The 20,360-nt window shown below is 43.0% G+C and overlaps 2 protein-coding genes across 2 annotated transcripts; one reads left to right on the forward strand and one right to left on the reverse strand.

Annotated features, from left to right (window-relative positions):
* The first annotated feature begins 1,232 nt into the window (after window positions 1-1,232).
* Window positions 1,233-6,235, forward strand: LOC115207618 (uncharacterized). Its single transcript, XM_029774893.1, has 3 exons — window positions 1,233-1,470; window positions 3,255-4,508; window positions 4,818-6,235. Exons 2-3 carry the CDS (start codon window positions 3,432-3,434, stop codon window positions 5,172-5,174), a joined length of 1,434 nt encoding a protein of 477 aa, XP_029630753.1. The 5' UTR covers window positions 1,233-1,470; window positions 3,255-3,431; the 3' UTR covers window positions 5,175-6,235.
* Window positions 6,236-7,373: 1,138 nt separating this feature from the next.
* On the reverse strand, window positions 7,374-20,085 carry LOC115207619 (bone morphogenetic protein 7-like). The gene is made up of 7 exons (XM_029774894.1): window positions 19,656-20,085; window positions 10,563-10,752; window positions 9,383-9,531; window positions 9,018-9,224; window positions 8,755-8,831; window positions 8,440-8,550; window positions 7,374-8,192 (listed from the first exon to the last, which is right to left on the reverse strand). The coding sequence occupies exons 1-7, from the start codon at window positions 20,053-20,055 to the stop codon at window positions 8,043-8,045; spliced, it is 1,284 nt and encodes a 427-aa protein (XP_029630754.1). The 5' UTR covers window positions 20,056-20,085; the 3' UTR covers window positions 7,374-8,042.
* Window positions 20,086-20,360: the final 275 nt, after the last annotated feature.

A 20,360-nucleotide genomic window follows, 5' to 3' on the forward strand; every position in this document is an offset into this window, starting at 1 on the left:
GCCACCCAGAGAGAGACATATAGAAAGAGATGGAGAGAGGGGAAGGACATATGAATAGCTATCTGTCTTTGTGGAAACCTTAACAATAACAAGTCTTGGCATCCATGCATGGGTGCGGATGTAAGCTACTGACTGCAGATGCATGTATACTCTAATGGGTGTTTGGAGGACGTGGGAGTGAGAAAATGATACGTTGATTTGTATCAACAGTGATCTTCATAAATGTCAGAGAAGTGTTGGTTGAGGTAGTGACTCCTCCAGCTTTAACTCTTGACATGTCCTGTACTGTCTGAGAGAGTGTGTGTGGGCAGATGAAGAATGATGTGACTCAAAATGAGAAGCTCTTTTCGCCTCTCTCTAATGTGTGTGTGTGGGCTTCATCATGACTGGGGTTTCACCCTGCAGAGCATGGGGCATCTGGAGCTACCTGTAAATCAGATTGCTTTCCTATAGATGGGAGATGCTTGAATCAAGGGCCATGATCACTTTTTATTCTGTAGAATGAGAGTAGGGCTGAATAGAAATACAAAGAGAGGGGAAAAAGAAGAATAGTAAAAGAGGGAACATATCTTTTGTGTCCTGAGTTAAAAAATGGTGTTTGTTCTGAATGTATATAGGTCTAAATACTGATCCTTTTAACTGCTGAATAGAAAGCAATTAAGGCTGATAATTTTCTAACTTTACTGACATTCACACTGTCTGGCATTTGGCTCAGTGGCTCGGATATGTATCCTACATATGCAGCAGTGAGAAAACTAAGAGAAGACTGTAAGACTGTATTAATGACCACAGTAATAGAGAAGTGGGTTGCGAGAATTCACTGTCATTTTCAACAACTGAGAATTGCAATAAATGTGAAGCCAACGGAAGTATTTTCAGAATGGGATTTCATTTTCAGAATGTGTCTTCCTATATATTCCCAAGAAGGTTCTGCATTCCAACTGGTGGAACAGGCATGAAAGCTAAAGATGTGTAATGCCCAGAACATTCTAAGCTATAGTTTCCCGCCCTCACCACAACTGGGCAGAGTTCCAAGCCCATCAGGCAGCCATACGCCTACTATCAGCTGACGAGTATCACAGCGGTCTCATGTCTAATTATACACCCAGAGAGAGGGAGGGAGAGAGAGGGAAGGAGAGAGGGATGGGGGGAGAGAGAGAGATGGAGAGAGTCAGAAACCAGAGAGAAGGGTTGTGAAAGGGAAAGAAGAAGGGAGGGAGAGGGAGTCAAGACTGAGCTAGAAACGGAGAAAGAGACAGAGCAACAGAGAGGAAGTGAGGGAAGGAGGGAAGGAGAGGGCTGAGCAAATCTGGTAGATATGTCGAGAGGGATGGAGATAGTGGGGGTGTAAAAGAGAGTGGGAGGAAAAAGAGAGAGTGCATCTGTCTGATAGACATAGTGAGGCTGTCTGGATGTTCCCATTCACTCTGCAGCATGCTGTACTAAAGACACACCTTAACCAGAAGAGAGGTAAGGCGGCAAGTGTTGAGATGTATCTTGTGAATGTGATAATATGTGTGTAACTGTGTGGGAGGAAGGTATTCATCTCCCTTGTAGTCATTAGATATGCATGGTATTCCTTTATGTTACGGTTGAGGTGTTGCATTTACACCAAGTGGTAAAAACTCAATAGCAATAATATTGCATCAGTGATAAAGTGCATCTAACCCATCTAGATCATTAGGCTTCACATCAGTCAGAACTTACGCAACGCGATATGACCAGTTCTGTTTGGGGTGTAATTTGTAACTTGGAAATGTGTTGCTTGAGAAAAAGAGCTCTGCACATAATGATAACAATACCAAAAGAAAAGTATGTTTCAGGACTTTCATAGCAATTACTGTTCCACTAAAAGTAACACAATTGTGTACATACAACACACCTACAGACACTGTATGAAGGTTGCATTTGCATAGTCGTAGTATGACATGCACAGCAAGGTGAGGTCAATTGATACCCTTAATAGGTTATACTACCAGTCTGCTGCTCTGAGTTTTTGCCCAATGATTGGCCTCTGTCAGTACAGCCCTCTGTGTTAGGAATGTTTCTCCATTTGAGGGTGTATTCTGTCCCAATTTTATGAGGTCATCTAGTCTGTACACACAATGGAAGGTGTGATCCAAGCTATGCCTCATACTTGCGAGACATGTCTGTTAGTCAGAGTGAAAGAGCATCATTCAGCAATCAAGGGAGCTGGTGCCTGCTCTGCGGTGGTGTGATGACACCATTCAGGCCTTGGCTTTAGCTTTGCATAAGATTGCACCGTAAAGTCTTGCTCTGTTTTCTTCTGTCACTTCTCTTCAGGCTTTCGGTCAAATCATTTAAATAAAGAGCATGTAGATTTGAATAGGTAAACTACTGGCAAGTGTGTGCATTGTGAAATATCTTTATGGTATGAGCTGTACATAGGAAATGCAAGGTTAAGCTACATTTCTATATAAGGTCATTATTTTTATACAATATTGAGAAGTATAACAGTTTTATCTGCATGTATTTTGCTCAGATTCACATGAATACATTATGCATTTTGTTACTGTGCTGCATAGTAGGTCAGCTACAGCGAAATGAATAACTCCTGTTGTTGGTAAAATCAATGACATCCCATGTGTGTTGATCAGTGGGTAAGAATGCGATATATTATTCAGACAAAGTAGATTCATTAAGTTTTCATGAAAATGATATCTGTGATTAGTGTTGGAAAGCAGAACACAGCACCCCTGTGCAACACCTCCCCTCATGTACACTGTTCCCACAGTATGCACACTACTATACTGTGTTACCATAGTAACTTCTTCCTAAGTACATCCGGTTAAAGTTTAGTGTTCTAGTGAGCCAGACTTCAGCTGTCAATCACACTCTCAATGCAGCAGTCTGTGGTTTGAAAGGCTCTAATTTGGAGGCGATGGAGAAATTAGTGATGAGATTTTAAGGGCATAGTCACCATCTGTAACTCCATAGGGGTCTAAGAGAGACAGGGAGAACTGGCAGAGAAAGGCTCTGTCTATCACTTATGTAGCAAATTTTAAAGAGAGAGGGAGAGTAGAGAGAAAAAGAGGGATATGAGAGAGAGAGGGCGTTGTGAGAGTACGTAATGAAATATAGTTTATGAAATGCATCATCAAAAGTCACATGACTATAAGCTGAAAAGCCTGTAATACAAGGCTATGAAATGTATAAAATTATCTTGGTGTACCTTCCTCTTGGGCTTTTGACATAAGGATGAGGGCTAAATTATAATTTCTGTATTTTTTCAGATTGGATCATTGAGACTGAGACCACCTTTGACCTCTCTGTCAGTGATGATTCACCAGAGAGTAACGGGATCCCTTAGGGTGCCTCTTTCACATGAGGCCTATGTGACTTAACCTCTCCACAACAACCTGTAGGCCAGGGAACTGAAGTGTCAGTATATGTGACGGCTGTGTGAACCAATGAGCACCACACTAACCCCAGAGACCGGCCTAGGCAGAGAGAGTCTCCCGCCCAAGAAGAGGGACCCCAGACCAGGCCTCTCAGAGCAGCCTCCTGCTGTCACGTTCAAGGTCCCCTTCCCCTACAAGAGCCATAATGAAGTCAAGCCCTACAATGCATCTTACTCAGACCTGCTCCCTCCTACACCTGCATCTGTGCCCCCACTATACCAGCCCTGGACCCAGTCCCCCACCACAGCCTCCACCACCAGAGTCAACCCCTATCTCCCCTCTCCTGTCAACGACAGCTATGGCTGGGCTGAGTGGAAGGAGCACTATTACAGACGTTGGGCTGCAGTGCCTTCAGGGTGGGAAGTTCCCTACATTCTCCATCACCCCTCAGAATACCCACGCCACCCCTCTATCTGCAGACACATGGCCTTGCCTACAGAGGAGCCCAGTGGGGTGGAAGCAGGGTACAGATGGCACCTCAATAAAAAAGTGAGGGAGAAGTTAAGTCCACACACCGCACAGCAAAGCAGACAGAGCAGCCCATATATGAGAAGAAGGAAACAGGGGGGCCAGCGACGACCCAGCTCAGGGACAGGTTCTGCCCCACTGAGCACAGCTCTATCTCCTACCACCAACAGGAACCTACACCACCACCCTGAACTGGTATACACAAACCTCTCCACAGCCCCCAAGTACGATGCTTCAGGGCAAAGTCCTTTGGAGTTTGAGGCACAATCTCCCATAAGACCATCACTTATTGATCAATCAACAGAGAAATATTGGTCCATGGGAGTAACAGAAAAAGTATGTGTGCCTCCATATCTCTCCTCCCATCACTCTTCCTACCCTTCCGCCTCTTCTGACCAGCTGCCCTGGTTGCTCCCTCACTTTGCGGCAGGCTCTTTAATCGAGCTCAAAGACGGGCGGCTGAGGAGGGTTGAGGATTTGCAGACAGAAGACTTCCTAATCGGCGCAGAGGCTTGTCCAGAGCTGCGTCTGAGCTGCTGCACTGTGCAGCACATCTCCCCCTCCACAGCCCCCTCCCTCTCCCGCCTCCTCATCCTCCTACACGAGGAACACTCTCAGGTGAGCTGGGCCTGAGCCTCCTACATCATTACATCACATGAGCTCATGTCAGTGTGTTTGTCATTGTATGTTTGTCTACTGACATTTCCATAATTTATAACATGGAATTCAATATACAAGATATCATAAATATTTGCAAATAGTATAATTCTTCATGAGTCTAACCCTAAAGAAAGTGAAATACATTCCTGCAGTATCCCTCATTATGATACTACATCAATGCCAATCCCCAATTTCAGAACACTAACACCACTTTAGTAGACAAACAGAGGTTCTGCATTGTGACTGTAACAGTATTTTTTCCCACAGGAATTCCTGGATGTGTATGTGGAGTACCCGTTCTTTGTACGCGGGCGTGGCTGGTCCTCCTGCTGTCCCCAGAGAACAGTCCGTCTTTGTGGCCTCCGCTGCCACCAACTTAGTGTGGGTGACGTCTGCCTGGCTCTCATACCCACATCACCCTCCGTTCCCCCACCCACCCAACCCCAGGGTCCTGGCACCCCAGCTAGAGGGCCTAAGCCCCTGCAAACATCCTGCCCCCAGGCTCCCCTTCCCCCTGCTCCAGATAGGCCAAAAGCAGGGCAGAGAGGGGGGTTGGAACCAGCGCGGAAGAGGCGTTGGTCAGCCCCTGAGCTGTGTGGCCCAGGCACCAACTGCCCGTACTGATAAACACCACTACCATATGGAAAGGGTGCCAGCAAAGCCTAACTTTGGTTTTATTATCTTTATCTCAACCTCACACTCTTCCATCCCTGTCTTCGTGGCTGTCTTTGGCTCGTTTCTGCCTGTCTGTTTTATATAAAGGTGAATTATGATCAAGGAGGAAAGAAATATAGATTTGACTCCTAACGACAGTGCCCTAAGCAGTGCCCTAAGTGACTCCTAAGACAGACTCATAAGCAGAGTACAATTGCAGTTATTGGTCTAAAAGCCATGGATTATCAGGGATGTGAGAGAGAATATATCAGGCACAATATATTACCTTGACCCAACTCTGGAATTGCAATTTTAAAGGTGTCACACAATATTATTAAAACTTGAAAACATAAACACTCCTAATTTTATCAATGAGATCATTCAGGGGAAATACATGTCATTCTATGCTACCTCTATATTAGCAACTTTAATTGACAGAACTGATTTCTGTATGTAGAACAGTGAATGTTGAAGTAGGCCCCAGTGAGTGTGAATGGCTCCCTGTGTGCTGTACTGTATAGCTGACAGTTGTTGGCATAACATTATGCACTAGATCCCCTTCATTGGTGTCCGGTCTGTTCTTTTACCTCAACTTTTGCTACGGTTTGACAATCCTTTATGTTCTGAAATTCTAATTGAAATATTTCTGTTGATTAAGAATAAAACATGTTAAAGGGCTCTATTCAATCCGTATGGCGGAAATTCAGCGTTACAGCGTGATAAACATTTAGAATGGAATGTTCTGCCGGAAGCAGAGACTGTATTCACGGTAAATGCTGCATAGTGAGCTCCAAACGTATTAGGACAGCGACATAATTTTTGTTGTTTTGGCTCTGTATTCTAGCACTTTGGATTTTAAATTACTAGGAGGTTAAAGTGCAGACTGTGCGCTTTATTTTGAGTGTATTTTCATTCATATCTGGTGAACCATTAAGAAATTACAGTGCTTTTTGTACATTGTCCCCCATTTTAGGGGACCAAAATTATTGGCCAAATTCACTTATACAGTATGTGTATTAAAGTAGTAAAAAGTTAAGTATTTGGTCCCATATTTATAGAACACAATGACTACATCAAGCTTGTTACTCTGCAAATTTGTTGAATGCATTTCCTGTTTGTTTTGATTGTGTTTAAGATTAGTTTGTGACCAATAGAAATGAATGGTAAATAATGTATTGTGTCATTTTGGAGTAACTTTTATTGTAAATAAGAATATAGTATTTTCTAAACACTTCTAAATTAATGTGGATGCTACCATGATTACGGATAATCCTGAATGAATCATGAATAATGATGAGTGAGAAAGTAACAGACGCACAAATATCATACCCTCCCAAAAAAAACAAAATGCTAACCTGCCGTTATTGTAATTGTGAGAGGTTAGCATGTCTTGGGGGTATGACATTTCTAGCACGCAATCTGTAACGCTTCGGCTATACAGACTGAATAGAGCCCTAAAGTAGGCTACATTTACTATATTTTACCTCACCAGCTGATGTTTACAATATTTATATACATATGCTTATAGAGCCTATGATAGATTATACATAAACCATCAACGTTTTCAGTTACCATGTTTTGGTTGTCAGTGTGTGAGAAAATGCTTTTCTGGCCAAGTGATATAAATGTATTGCATCTGCTATGTCTATGAGAGTTTCTGTGCAATTTGTTGCTGTAATCTCACATTTAGTTTTTACAGAAAATATGGCCTCGATCGCCCACCTGCAGGTCTGGAAGGACATCAAAAGGAAGCTGGAACAGAATGATAGCTCAGAGTTCTCTCGGTCTCATGTGGGCAAAACCAATGGCATCTCTGGGACCACATGCCTTTCTTGTGCTGTGCAGAGCTTGGTGATATACGTCTGTGCCACCTCCTCCAGGAAACTCAACCCAAAAGGGCATACTCTATCAATCCCACACAGTCTCGTATTAACCGTCAGCTCTGCCATCTCTCATAGTAGCAGCCTCTGAATCTGCACACAGACAGCCAGATGTCTTACACCTGACCTCTGCTCCGCAAAATACATCATCATCTACATGCTGTTCAAAGGAAAAACAGACAGCCATTTTGTTGTCATCGAAATCAAAGTAAACCCAGCTGTTTGTGGAAAAAATTAATGATGCTGTAAAAAAGAAACATGTCAAAGTAAACCCATTTCAGAGACTGTCTAATGCAATCAGATGCAGCACTTTTATCCAGCAATTGTTTTACACAGATGCGCTGGGTGCACACAGCAGAACTGTCCAAACAGGATTTATCTTGTTCAAAGGCACATCTTAAAATGTCTACTCATGGATAAACAAGCAATTGCTAAATTCTTAATTCTGCTCCGTTTTGGAGCATCTTTAGCATTTCATTTGAGTCTCATGCCTCTGTCCAGGGGGCTATCTTTTTGTATTCATCAATACTTTCCTTTCTTTGTTAACTTAAGTAAAATGAGATTATAAATAAATGGATGACAGTGCAGTGTCTGTGAGGTTTCATTCCTCCATGGTACTGACTGGGAATTCTATTGTGGTCTCTAGACGAGTAGCCTTGTCACTATCTTTAATGCACCATGTAGTGGAGACAATCCAGATGCCAAAGATCTTCTTCGTAGTTGGGCTAGGGCAGTATGCCTCTACTGCTAGGGCAGTATGCCTCTACTGCTAAGGCAGTATTGCTAGTACTTGTCAGTTTGCAGCCAATAATAAAGGCAGTTGGTCTTCCTGCCAGTCCTGAAGCAGCAGGTACTTATAGATCAGGAAATGAATGAGTTTTGATGCATAATCCCCATTTCCTCCTCATCTTCCTCCACTAGCCCCAGTGTATCCTGAGAAGGGGAAGTCTGATGGAGGTCAGTGACAGCCGCAGTCTCTGACCACCATGTTACGGTACTTCTTCAGAATGACATTGGAGCTGTCGTCAAAGTAGAGGACTGAGATGCCGTGGAGCTGGGTGGGGGCACAGCAGGGTTTGGGCACTGTCTCTGGGTTTATGAAGTGGACCTGGGGGGGGGGGGTAGAATAGAGCACTGTTATTAGAAATATTCAAGTGTGGGGTAAAATGTGCATTGATACTTTAGCAGTTTTCTTTACAGGATGCAGGACGTCAAAGAGTGCTTTGATAAAGAAATTGAAAAATGAAAATAATTTACAATTTAAAGTAAGACTCTACAGTGAAACCCTGAGAAAATGCCATATTCAACCCCCTCAGAAATGTATATAATAATATGAAAGCTATAAATATTCTTACCAGAGTCTGCACAATGGCATGATTGGTGGCATTCATGTAGGAGTTGAGGGGAAAAGCGCATTCGCCCTGGCAGTAGTACGCTGCATAGCCCTCTGGTGCAATGATCCAGTCCTGAGGGGACAATTGAAAAAATGAATTTCTCATAACAACATCCAACAAATGGGAGATGGAGATAATGTCATATTGAATCTATTCAAGTCATACTCCTATCTAAGTGGGTGAATAGAGAAAGAAGAGGGGGTGCTCAGATCATTACAGTACAGAACAGAGATATCAGGACCTGGTGTGATAGAAGGAGTCGTCATATTACTGTACCTGCCATCCCAGATCTCTGAAGCTGACATACAGCTCATGCTTCTTACAGCCCTGTTTTGGGTCTGTGCTGAGGGTCTCTGAAGACAAAGGGGGAAATTAACAGCATACAGATTAATCAACACAATCCACTGTGATCACTGCCACTTAAACACTGTATAATAGAGGTGTTCCTAGTTAAATATTATTCATAGCCTGAATATGAAGTTTACAAGTTTATAAAATGTTGACTGACTCATTAAACTCCAAGTGGGGAATTTGTGTACCTGCTGCAGCCTCAGCAACCTTCAGTGCGTCCTGGGCATTCTTGGGGTTTTTAGAGCGGTTGGGGTTGCGCCCCTTGTGACCGTGGGCAGAGCGGACGCTGCGGAGGCGAACCTCAGTTCCCTTAAAGAAGGCCACCATAAAGGGCTGCTTGTCCTGTAGCCCACTGCCCCACACCAGCCCTACTAACCTGGGGTTCACACTCTGGCCTGTAGAGGGAGACAGAAATACATGCACATGTCAGTCCAGTGTATATGTTGATAGTTTTAAATTCAATGTTATGTGGTGGGTGTACCAGCCCTAGAGATCTATCTCTGTTGGACCAGTGGCCATTCAGTACTCCTATAACTCTATGACAGTGACTCACCGTCCATGCTCTCTAGGCCCAGCTGCAGGTTCAGGTTCTGGTCCAGGTTCACCACCCACTGGTTACTGGTGGCTGTGATGTCAAACACCAGCCAGCCTTCCTCTATAGCCCACACCACACGCGTGTCCAGCAGGAACAGGTCCTCCTCACTGAGGGGCACATTGACTACTAACATTAGATACACAGCACATAAAGTCTCAGTTAGATACACAACAAAGAGTTACAGACCTAGGAAGTGTGTTCTTCTAAATTCTAACATCAGTTGCCTCAAGTCTGGATAAACGTATAGCCTTGCCACTTCACATTGCATTTCAAACCATTCTCCTCAGTGGCAGTTTGGGATGCTGCTATGTAGTGCAGTATGTAAAAGTAAAGTAGTTATATAAAAGTTGATCTAGATAGCTGATACATATTCCAATAAATAGTAGAGACTGAAGAGATTAGCCACCCAGAGAGAACCCAGGATACAGCAAATCCAAAACAAGATGGGCTAGGACATGCAGTGTCGATCTAACCCCACCGATAGCCATTATTAAAAGAAGTATCTTTATCACAGATGAAAATTCCCAGACTGATTGAAGCAGATATCACAGCTCTGGGGCAGATCTCACAGACAATGGATTTGTTTACAGATTGAGTTTCAGGCCCCCAGGCCCACAACACAGACTGTTTCTTTCTCTTGCCGCCTTGTTGTCTGTATAGAAGGCATGTGTGTCTCTAAATGACAATGGTGTTGTTCTTAGCACCGACATAGCCTCACTGTCACCTCTGTGGGACAGGCCATGCCTACACATGACTGGGCTCTGATGTCACCTAGCAGGACAAGCTGTGTGTGTGTGTGTGTGTGTGTGTGTGTGTGTGTGTGTGTGTGTGTGTGTGTGTGTGTGTGTGTGTGTGTGTGTGTGTGTGTGTGTGTGTGTGTTTCCTAGGTGGACAAATCAAACTGCTGTTCACTACAATCAAAACGCGTAGTGTGGCCAAAAAGAGAGGGGTTGGGTGGAGGGAGGGGAGGGTTGCCAGGTATTACAGAAGGGGGATTAAGTGAATGATGGTGGCGTGGGGAGTGAGGGTGGTGTTTGAAGGGGTGTTCTATATGGTCAAGGTGGGTCTCTGCAGTTTTAGGGAGTAGTATACTGTTTTATAAGGCCACACACACAAAGATTAATGGAAGAGGTGTCACCTGTCAGGGGGCTTCTGTAGCACCTGGTACACGCTCACGTGGAAGGTCTCATTCTCATAGTGTTCTCCGATGTAGTCCTTGTAGATTCTGAACTCTGCAGCGGAGACAGCTTCTCCCTCTGGGATATGGGACAAGTCAAAGCGGAATTCCCTGTTGTGCCGAGAAGACAGGACGTTCTGATCCAGCTCAACTGTTGAGAGGGGATAGTGGGAGAAAAGAGGTTACTCACTACCCATACCAACTGATCCCTGATCAGCTTTTTCCAACAGGTAACCTCACCCATTAACAGCTGCACAACTAACATAATGAACACTGACCCTGGAGGGTTAAAGGCACATCCCTTTTCTCCCCATAACCCCTGGTCTGTTGAAACAGTGGGGGGTGCATGTGTACCAACACACAGTGCTGTGAATACACTCAGATCAGCAGCCAGGTGGTGGTTTAATTCTGCCAAAAATGTTGCTGAATCAAAGTCTTCTGATCCACATTGCTCTGCCCACATCTCAGAAGCACTGTGTCAAAAATAGCAGACTCCTGCTTCCATGAGAGAGCTGATTGATCTTAACATCAGTCTGCATAAAGCACCAGGGGGGGGGGGGGGGCTGACCACAAGAAAAGCCCCGTTAAAGCAATGCCAGAAAAACCACAGCAGCCAATCCAATGTCCATACATACACCCTGCAGTAACACTATGATCCTAATGTCATAATCCTCAAAATGTTATCCATAATCCACCATAGGAGAATACATTTAACCACTATACATGAAGTACTATATTCTGGAGGGGAATGATAATAGAGTATTTATGTGAATGGTCTTTCTGAGAGTAGGCTAGGCCTGATATCAGTCCCCTAACTGAGCCCACGGTGTCCCACCCTGCCCTGAAACAGCTGAGCCACTCTCAGAGTTTCCACAATAATGGTGGTGGGGCAGAGCCAAAGATTTCCTGGAGGTTTCCAGCGCTGTGTTTTTACAGCGTTACCCAATGTGTTTGTCCTTGGAAAGCTTGGTGGAGGTCTCCGGAGCAATGGGGGACTTCCCACACTGGAGGTGTGCAGAGTGGAGCGATGATTACCCATCTTAAACACATCCTGCCCACTAGCAGCCCCCATGACATCATACGTCTGTCTCACTGGTGCCTTGGTATTGTTTCAGTACCGAATAACACACACACACACACACAACTTAATGCAGCACACATGCACCCAACACATTAAAGCCCAGAAAACAACTTTTAACCACACACACACACCGTAAAGAGCATTCTGAACCATGCTAGTCATTTATTAAACGATGGAAAGAAACCATGGCGTTTTTATGAAGGCAATAATTGCTTGTAAGGTCTTGGTGTGTTTACGTAAGGGACCATTAGCTCCAGAGATCAGCCCTCAGATATGCAAACTTCTCTCTGTGAAGCATTTCAACACTTTTCTTAGCTCATGACACAGGGTTCAACGTGCAGCACTGGCGTGGCACAATCGATAGCCTGTTTGTTTATAATGAATCATTTTCAGCTGCCAATCAAAATATATGGGTGAAGTTTATGAATATTCTACATCAGAGGCAAAACTAAAACCTAGAAAATCTACTTGGTATAAAGTAAGCTGGAACACAATGAAAATGCCTAATGAAAAAAACACTTTCTTAATCAGATGTCTAAAATAACCCATTTCACAGCACCTATCCGGTGGTGTATGTGACAATAAAACATTTTATTCTTTAACCTCTCCAACTACCCTGTCTTAGGTTCCATTAAAAAATGGCGATATGGAAGTATGACAACATTCAGTGGCTTATGTTCAGATTATTTTATTCACCAAAACAGGCTTTGTTTAACAAACCTTACACCTTGCTAAGCATTTCAATTGAAACAACGTCTTAGAAAAAAAGGAAACCATCTTTAAAGAAGGGATTAAAAAATGATTAGAGGAATTATACAATTTTGAGTATCGAGAACAAATACCCTACATGCTTTCCTCCCCAAATCAGATTACTATGACAGTCAGCTTTCAATTTAGCCTGTTGGGTTCACAAACCTGTTACAAGGCAAACTTTGACCATACAGCACCATCTTCTTAATTTTATTTCACATGGAGCAATGTGAAAGATAACTGATAAGCCTGTCTCTTATTCCCATATGCGGCAGGTGTGTTCTCATGGAAGCAAGAACATCCCAAAGACATCTGTGTCTGCCTATGCCCACATGAGGCACTAGCAGTGCAGGAATGCAGGTCAACTAAGTCCAACCAGGAACCATGCAGTCAGGTTATAGTCAGATTGCTTCAGCAGTGTAAAGTCAGACCTGAGCTCTCCACTCCACAGTATGGCTATAGCTCCATTATAACGACACAGATGTGCAGGCAAGCTACAGATGTGTGCGGTCAAACTGCAGCTGTATAGTCAGATGTGTTGCATAGTCATGGACATTAAATTAATACATATTGATAGTGGGCAGACTGGATGGTGGTTGGGGATTCTAACAGTCCTAACTCTATGTGGGGAAATGGTATATATTCACACAAAACAAATGAGTAAAAAAGGATACCCTACAGCAGTTTCATTTCAATATATTAATTCACTTAGGGGAAAGAAGAAAAAATATGTCTACCATTCCACAAGAACAAGGCACGAGAAGCCAAAGCTTTTTCCACCATTAATTAGTTTAGGAAATGAAGGAAGCAAGACTAATAAAACTGAACTGATTCCATCATTTCCGAGATGCGTCAACATTGGCCACCTAAATACCTGCACATTGAAAGAGGGGGTAGAAAAGTTCTCTTTCCCTTACTGAAAGCTACGGTCTATCAAGGGGAAATGCCTTAATCCAGTTTGGCTTTAAGCTATCACTCCAGGGACTAGAGGTCGACCGATTATGATTTTTCAACGCCGATACCAATACCGATTATTGTAGGACCAAAACCCCTGATACCGATTAATCGGCCGATTATTTTAGTGTATTTATTTATTTGTAATAATGACAATTACAACAATACTGAATGAACACTTTTAGTTTAACTTAATATAATACATCAATAAAATCAATTTAGCCTCAAATAAATAATCAAACATGTTCAATTTGGTTTAAATAATGCAAAAACAAAGTGTTGGAGAAGAAAGTAAAAATGCAATATGTGCCATGTAAGAAAGCTAACGTTTAAGTTCCTTGCTCAGAACATGAGAACATATGAAAGCTGGTGGTTCCTTTTAACATGAGTCTTCAATATTCCCAGGTAAGAAGTTTTAGGTTGTAGTTATTATAGGACTATTTCTCTCTATACCACTTGTATTTCATATACCTTTGACTATTGGATATTCTTATAGGCACTTTAGTATTGCCAGTGTAACAGTATTGCTTCCGTCCCTCTCCTCGCCCCTACGAGCCTTAGGTCATTAATATGGTCAAATCCGGAAACTATCATTTTGAAAACAAAACATTTATTCTTTCAGTGAAATACGGAACCGTTCCGTATTTTATCTAATGGGTGGCATCCATAAGTCTAAAATTCCTGTTACATTGCACAACCTTCAATGTTGTGTCATAATTACGTAAAATCCTGGCAAATTAGTTCGCAACGAGCCAGGCGGCCCAAACTGTTGCATATACCCTGACTCTGCGTGCAATGAATGCAAGAGAAGTGACACAATTTCCCTAGTTTAATATTGCCTGCTAACCTGGATTCTTTTAACTAAATATGCAGGTTTAAAAATATATACTTCTGTGTATTGATTTTAAGAAAGGCATGGATGTTTATGGTTAGGTACATTCGTGCAAGGATTGTGCTTTTTTCGCAAATGCGCTTTTGTTAAATCATCCCCCGTTTGGCGAAGTTGGCTGTCTTTGTTAGGAAGAAATGGTCTTCACACAGTTCGCAACGAGCCAGGCGGCCCAAAATGCTGCATATACCCGGACTCTGTTGCACAGAACTCAAGAAAAGTGACACAATTTCCCTAGTTAAAATAAATTCATGTTAGCAGGCAATATTAACTAAATATGCAGGTTTAAAAATATATACTTGTGTATTGATTTTAAGAAAGGCTTTGATGTTTATGGTTAGGTGCACATTGGTGCAACGACAGTGCTTTTTTCGCGAATGCGCTTGTTAAATCCCCCGTTTGGCGAAGTAGGCTATGATTCAATGATAAATTAACAGGCACCGCATCGATTATATGCAACGCAGGACAAGCTAGATAAACTAGTAATATCATCAACCATGTGTAGTTAACTAGTGATTATGTTAAGATTGATTGTTTTTTATAAAATACGTTTAAAACCTGTTGAGGCCAGGGGGCAGGATCTTATCCCGGTATTGGGATTCATTGTCATGTGACCATGGCGGGGAATTCAAAACTGCAAGAGTAATCATTTCAAATAATCAAATAATCAACTATTTTCCTCCATTTGAAAGATATATCTCCTAAATCTAACCACGCTGTCCGATTTTCAGAGGCTTTACGGAGAATGCATAAAGTTAGGTTATGTGAGGAGAGTACATTGACAATAGCTGCGTGTAATGTTTAGCCAATTCAAAGAAGGGCATCAACAGACAGAAAACTAGCTAGAATTATGCACTTACCTTTGACAATCTGCATCAGAAGACACTCATAGGACATTATGTTATACAATACATGCATTTTTAGTTCCATCAAGTTCATATTTATATCCAAAAACAGCATTTACAGTCGCGGTGAAATTCAGAATTTTTTTCGGCTCGAATGCTCCCAGTGAATCTAGCATTACAAATCACGGAATTACTATTCGAAAACATTGGTAAATTATAATATTGTCATTCAAAGAATAATATATTATCATCTCGTAATTGCTACCGAATGGCCAGATCTCAAAATAACTTTACTGGGAAATCACATTTTGCAATAAACTTGGTACTATGCTAACAACAATAAGCTATAAGCTAAGCTAAGCTAAGCTAAGCTATACCGTTAGCATTAGCATCATCTAATATTGATAATAACATTCTAAATATCCCCTTACCTTTGATTATCTCCATCAGAAGGCGCTGCCAGAGATCCCAGGTCCAGAACAAATGTGGTTTCTTTTGACAAAGTTCATAATTTATGTCCAAATAGTTAGCGTTCAGTAGGCTCCCACAAAATGAGGTGGGCAGTGTAAAGTCACACCGAAAAGCTAAAGAAAACCTAGTAAATAATCTATTTACGTTTCTCCAAACATGTCAAACGTTGTTTAGCATTAATCTTTTGGTCCATTTTTAACGTGAAACATCAGTAAACATCAGTAATATTTTCACACAACCTATCAAGTGTCTAGAATAAACGATTATGACAAAGACACTCTTCTCAGATTCATGCGCAGGCGCAAAAAATGAAGTGATGACGTGTCAACTTGTAAGCATTCTAATTCGGTCTGTATTCATCACAGATGCTTCAAACAACTTTCTAAAGATCGTTGACATCTAGTGGAAGCCTTAGGAGTTGCGAACTGAATCCTTTCTCACTGTGGTATCTTTAAAACAATGACACTAAATAGTACAGTCACAAAATTCTCTTTTTTTTAAATCTATTTTTCACAGGTTTTTGCCTGCAATATGAGTTTTGTTATACTTACAGACACCATTCAAACTGTTATAGAAAATTCAGAGTGTTTTCTATCCAAATCTGGTAATAATATGCATATCCTAGCTTCTGAGTTGGTGTAGGAGGCAGTTAAAAATGGGCACATATTTTTTTCAAAATTCTCAATACTGCCCCCGTGGCCCGTAGAGGTTAATGCTAGCTAGCACCTTACCTTGGCTCCTTGCTGCACTCGCATAACAGGTAGTCAGCCTGCCACGCAGTCTCTGTCACGACTTCCACCAAAGGTGGCTCCTCTCCCTGTTCGGCGGTGCTCGGCGGTCGTCGTCGCCGGCCTACTAGCTGCCACCGATCCCATTTTCCTTTTCGTTTGTGTCTGTCTGTTTTTTCGCACCTGTGTTCAGTTTAGTTGATTTGGTGGGTTTATATACACCCCGTTGCAGGCTAGGCTTTGTGCGGGATTATTTGCTGTGTATTTGCATATAAGGGGTGCGTACCTGCACCACGGGGTTTCATTTATATTTTCGGTAAATGTTTACCATGTGCTTACGTGACTTTGTTTGTGGAGTCGAGGTTTCTCCTCCATGTGCGTAATTTATTCCCTGTGGGTGGCGACTACGTTTGTGCGTGTTTTCCCATTTGTTTGTATTGTGCCTTCGGGACCGCCTGATTAAACGTGTGCCACTGGAACTTCTCTGCTCTCCTGCTCCTGATTCCTACACACCCCCTCCTACTAGGAGGCATTGTTACAGTCTCCTCGTGGAGTGCCATGTAATCGGCCATGATTGGTGTCCAAAAATGCTGATTACCGATTGTTATGAAAACCTGAAATCGGCCCTAATTAATCGGCCATTCTGATGAATCGGTCGACCTCTACCAGGGACCACCGGGACTGGCTCTTTACAAAATGGTGGAACCCACAGCTGGAAACAGAATGCAGATCAAATGGAGAGAGGGGCCATGGGTTCATGAGAGGAACGGGGGCCTTCTCATTCTTTCTCTTTTCTCTGCACTTTATATGCACTTACTTCTTCCCCTTTCCTCTATCCCGGTGACTCAACCCTGCCTCACATACATGCTCACACAGACACATGAATGGGAATAGAAGGTTAAAAGTGCCAAATGTATTCCTGATGATAAATTGAGAACCTTAGACACACACAATAGGCCATGAAGCCCAACCTGTATCCCTCCTGTAAGCCTTGAGGCAGGACAACGAAGGGGAAAGGGTTGACTTTGGATGAAAAGCCCCAGCCGGATGGGAGCCACAGGCACCACACTGTCTGCTGTTTCACCATAGTGATATTAGACCCGCGGTGAGATCTCCAAAGGAAACAAAAGCAGGATTTGGGTTTTATAAACGCAATAATGTCCAAGGAAGTCCCCCTACTCCTCCCACCCTACCCCCCTTGATTTACGCCCGCCCACACACACACACACACACACACACACACACACACACACACACACACACACACACACACACACACACACACACACACACACACACACACAGCCAGCTTAGATGCAACACCTGTGACCAAAAACACTATGGTAACCTGCCTAAATGACTACCAATCCGTAGCACTCACAACCCCATTCTCATTGACGGGGCTGTAGTGGAGCAGGTTGAGAGCTTCAAGTTCTCTGGTGTCCACATCACCAACAAACTATCATGGTCCAAACACACTAAGACAGTTGTGAAGAGGGCACGACAAAGCCTATTCCCCCGCAGGAGACTGAAAAGATTTGGTATCCTCAAAAGGTTCTACAGCTACACCTTCGAGAGCATCCTGACTGGTTGCATCACTGCCTGGTATGGCAACTGCTCAGCCTCCGACCGCAAGGCACTACAGAGGGTAGTGCGTACGGCTCAGTACATCACTGGGGCCAAGCTTCCTGCCATCCAGGACCTCTATACCAGGCGGTGTCAGAGGAAGGTCCTAAAAATTGTCACTGGCTCCAGCCACCCTTGTCATAGACTGTTCTCTCTGCTACCGCACGGCAAGCGGTACTGGAGCGCCAAGTCTAGGTCCAAAAGGCTTCTTAACAGCTTCTACACCCAAGCCATAAGACTCCTGAACAGCTAATCAAAGGGCTACCCAGACCCCTCTTTTACGCTGCTGCTACTCTCTGTTTATTATCTATGCATAGTCACTTTAACTCTACCTACATGTACATATTACCTCAACTAACCATTGCCTCTGTACCGGTACCCCCTGTATACAGCCTCGCTATTGTTATTTTACTGCTGCTGTTTAATTATTTATTCCTTTTATTTTCTATTTTTTACTTTACACTTATTTTTCTTAAAACTTCTTAAAGCATTATTGGTTAAGGGCTTGTAAATAAGCATTTCACTGTAAGGTCTATTCGGTGCATGTGACAAATATAATTCGATTTTAGTCTTTATCTCCCTGTTGATTTGTCCTGCCTTCCCCAGGGTACTGAAATACCTGTCCAAATCATGCTAAACAAAGCCTTGCTAAAGCCGGTCTCCCAGAACACTGAAGGGATTCAGGGGAAATCAGATACAGCCATGTTGTCATAACATTTACAACTCAGAATGCAGAACAGTGTTATCTAAAGAGAACGTTACCATAAGCCTCCACGTTTAGAAGCTGCACACAAATGGAACGTCACTCACACACAAACACTTAGCTCATGCACTCAGTTCAACAGTAGAGTTATTTCTGCAAAGTGCTTACAAACAACAAAACAGCAGTGAAGAAAGCTTTCACCCTTTAATACTTACGCCAACAGGGAAACTGGGAGTAAGCCTGCTTTCTACAGTCAACTCCTGTGATTTAAGTCAAGGTTAAGCCAGAGAGACTGATTCCTAACTGGAGTATCTACTGGATCCTCAGCAGTGCTCTGTCTGACCAGCACAACACAACCACCCTTCACCTTGCCTGACCTCTGCTCTCCTGGTCAGTATTCCTACAGACCAGACAGGTCCAAAGAGAAACCATGGTAGGAAGTTTTGTTAAAAAACTGGAAAACTATGTTTTTTTAAAAAAGTACCACCTAGAACCTAAAACAGTTATTTGGCTGTCCCATAGTAGTTTGGTTACAGGTAGAACCTTTTGGGTTCCATGTAAAACCCTTTCCACAGAGAGTTCTACGTGGAACCCAAAAGTGTTCTCCTATGGGGATGGCCAGAAAACCCTTTTTTCTACGAGTGTATGCGCAATTGAGACACTGAATGAGTCAAAGTAAGCATAATGAGCGTATTAGCATTACAGTGCAGTGTCAGATAAATCAGAGTAAACCTAAACAAGCAGCTGTTTAATTATTGTGTTTAGGTCATGTTCATGTGAGATGTGTTGAGTAAAAAACTATTTGTATTGTAAGATAAAAGCGCTTCTGTGTCAAGACTGGGTCATCGGTTGCGCAAAGATGAAATAAACTTTTTCTGCTTTTAAAAATAAAGTGAACAATCGTGAAATATATGTTTTATATCATATAGGTTAAACAATAACTTATCAATGAATATCCATCGAAATTCATGGATACGTCTCTGGATATGGTGATAAGGAGGACATACCAAGATTGACAAAGCTCATCACCATATCCGCGTCATTGAGGAAAATACTGTTTTGCTGGGTCACCATCTGGGGCCGCTGGGTCGATAAAACGGGCTTATAATACGAAAAACCTGCTGGCTGTTGTCCGTCCGTGGAAATAGCGTTGTACAAATCCAGCATGAACATCGGGGCAGCGTTTTGTTTGGTGTAGATGTGCGGCCGGGGCCGGTGGGGCAGCCCCAGGATGGAGAGGATTTCCCGCTGCATCTCCCGGCGCTCCTGACTCCTCAGACGGCGCTGGATGAAGCTGGAGTGAACCTCGTTATCAAGAGTGATGTTAGAAAAAGTTGTCTCAGCCAAAATACAATAACCCCACGCAAGAAGCAGCGCCGAAGCTCGTCGACGCAATAAAGTCACCATTTTCAAATTAATGCGTGTAATTAATTGATTGATACCAAGATAGAGATATGCTAACTAAAATTACTGTCCCAAGTCCTCATGCATTAGAGAGCGAGCTTCGACCCTGATAGTCTACTTTAGAAGCTGAATCAAACATCAGCCAAGCATCATCAGCTTTGGTGCGCACCGCAATGTCAGGCAAGGAAGGCCCCCCTCCTGCCACCGGACTTTACTGAGTTGCAGTATCTGAGGGGAGGGGTCGGTAGGCTTTGGCATGGGATTTCCCTATGGCGGCGGTGGGGGGGGGTCGACGACATTTGAGGATA

The sequence above is a fragment of the Salmo trutta genome, chromosome 14, assembly GCF_901001165.1.
Source record: "Salmo trutta chromosome 14, fSalTru1.1, whole genome shotgun sequence".
NCBI lineage: Eukaryota > Metazoa > Chordata > Actinopteri > Salmoniformes > Salmonidae > Salmo > Salmo trutta.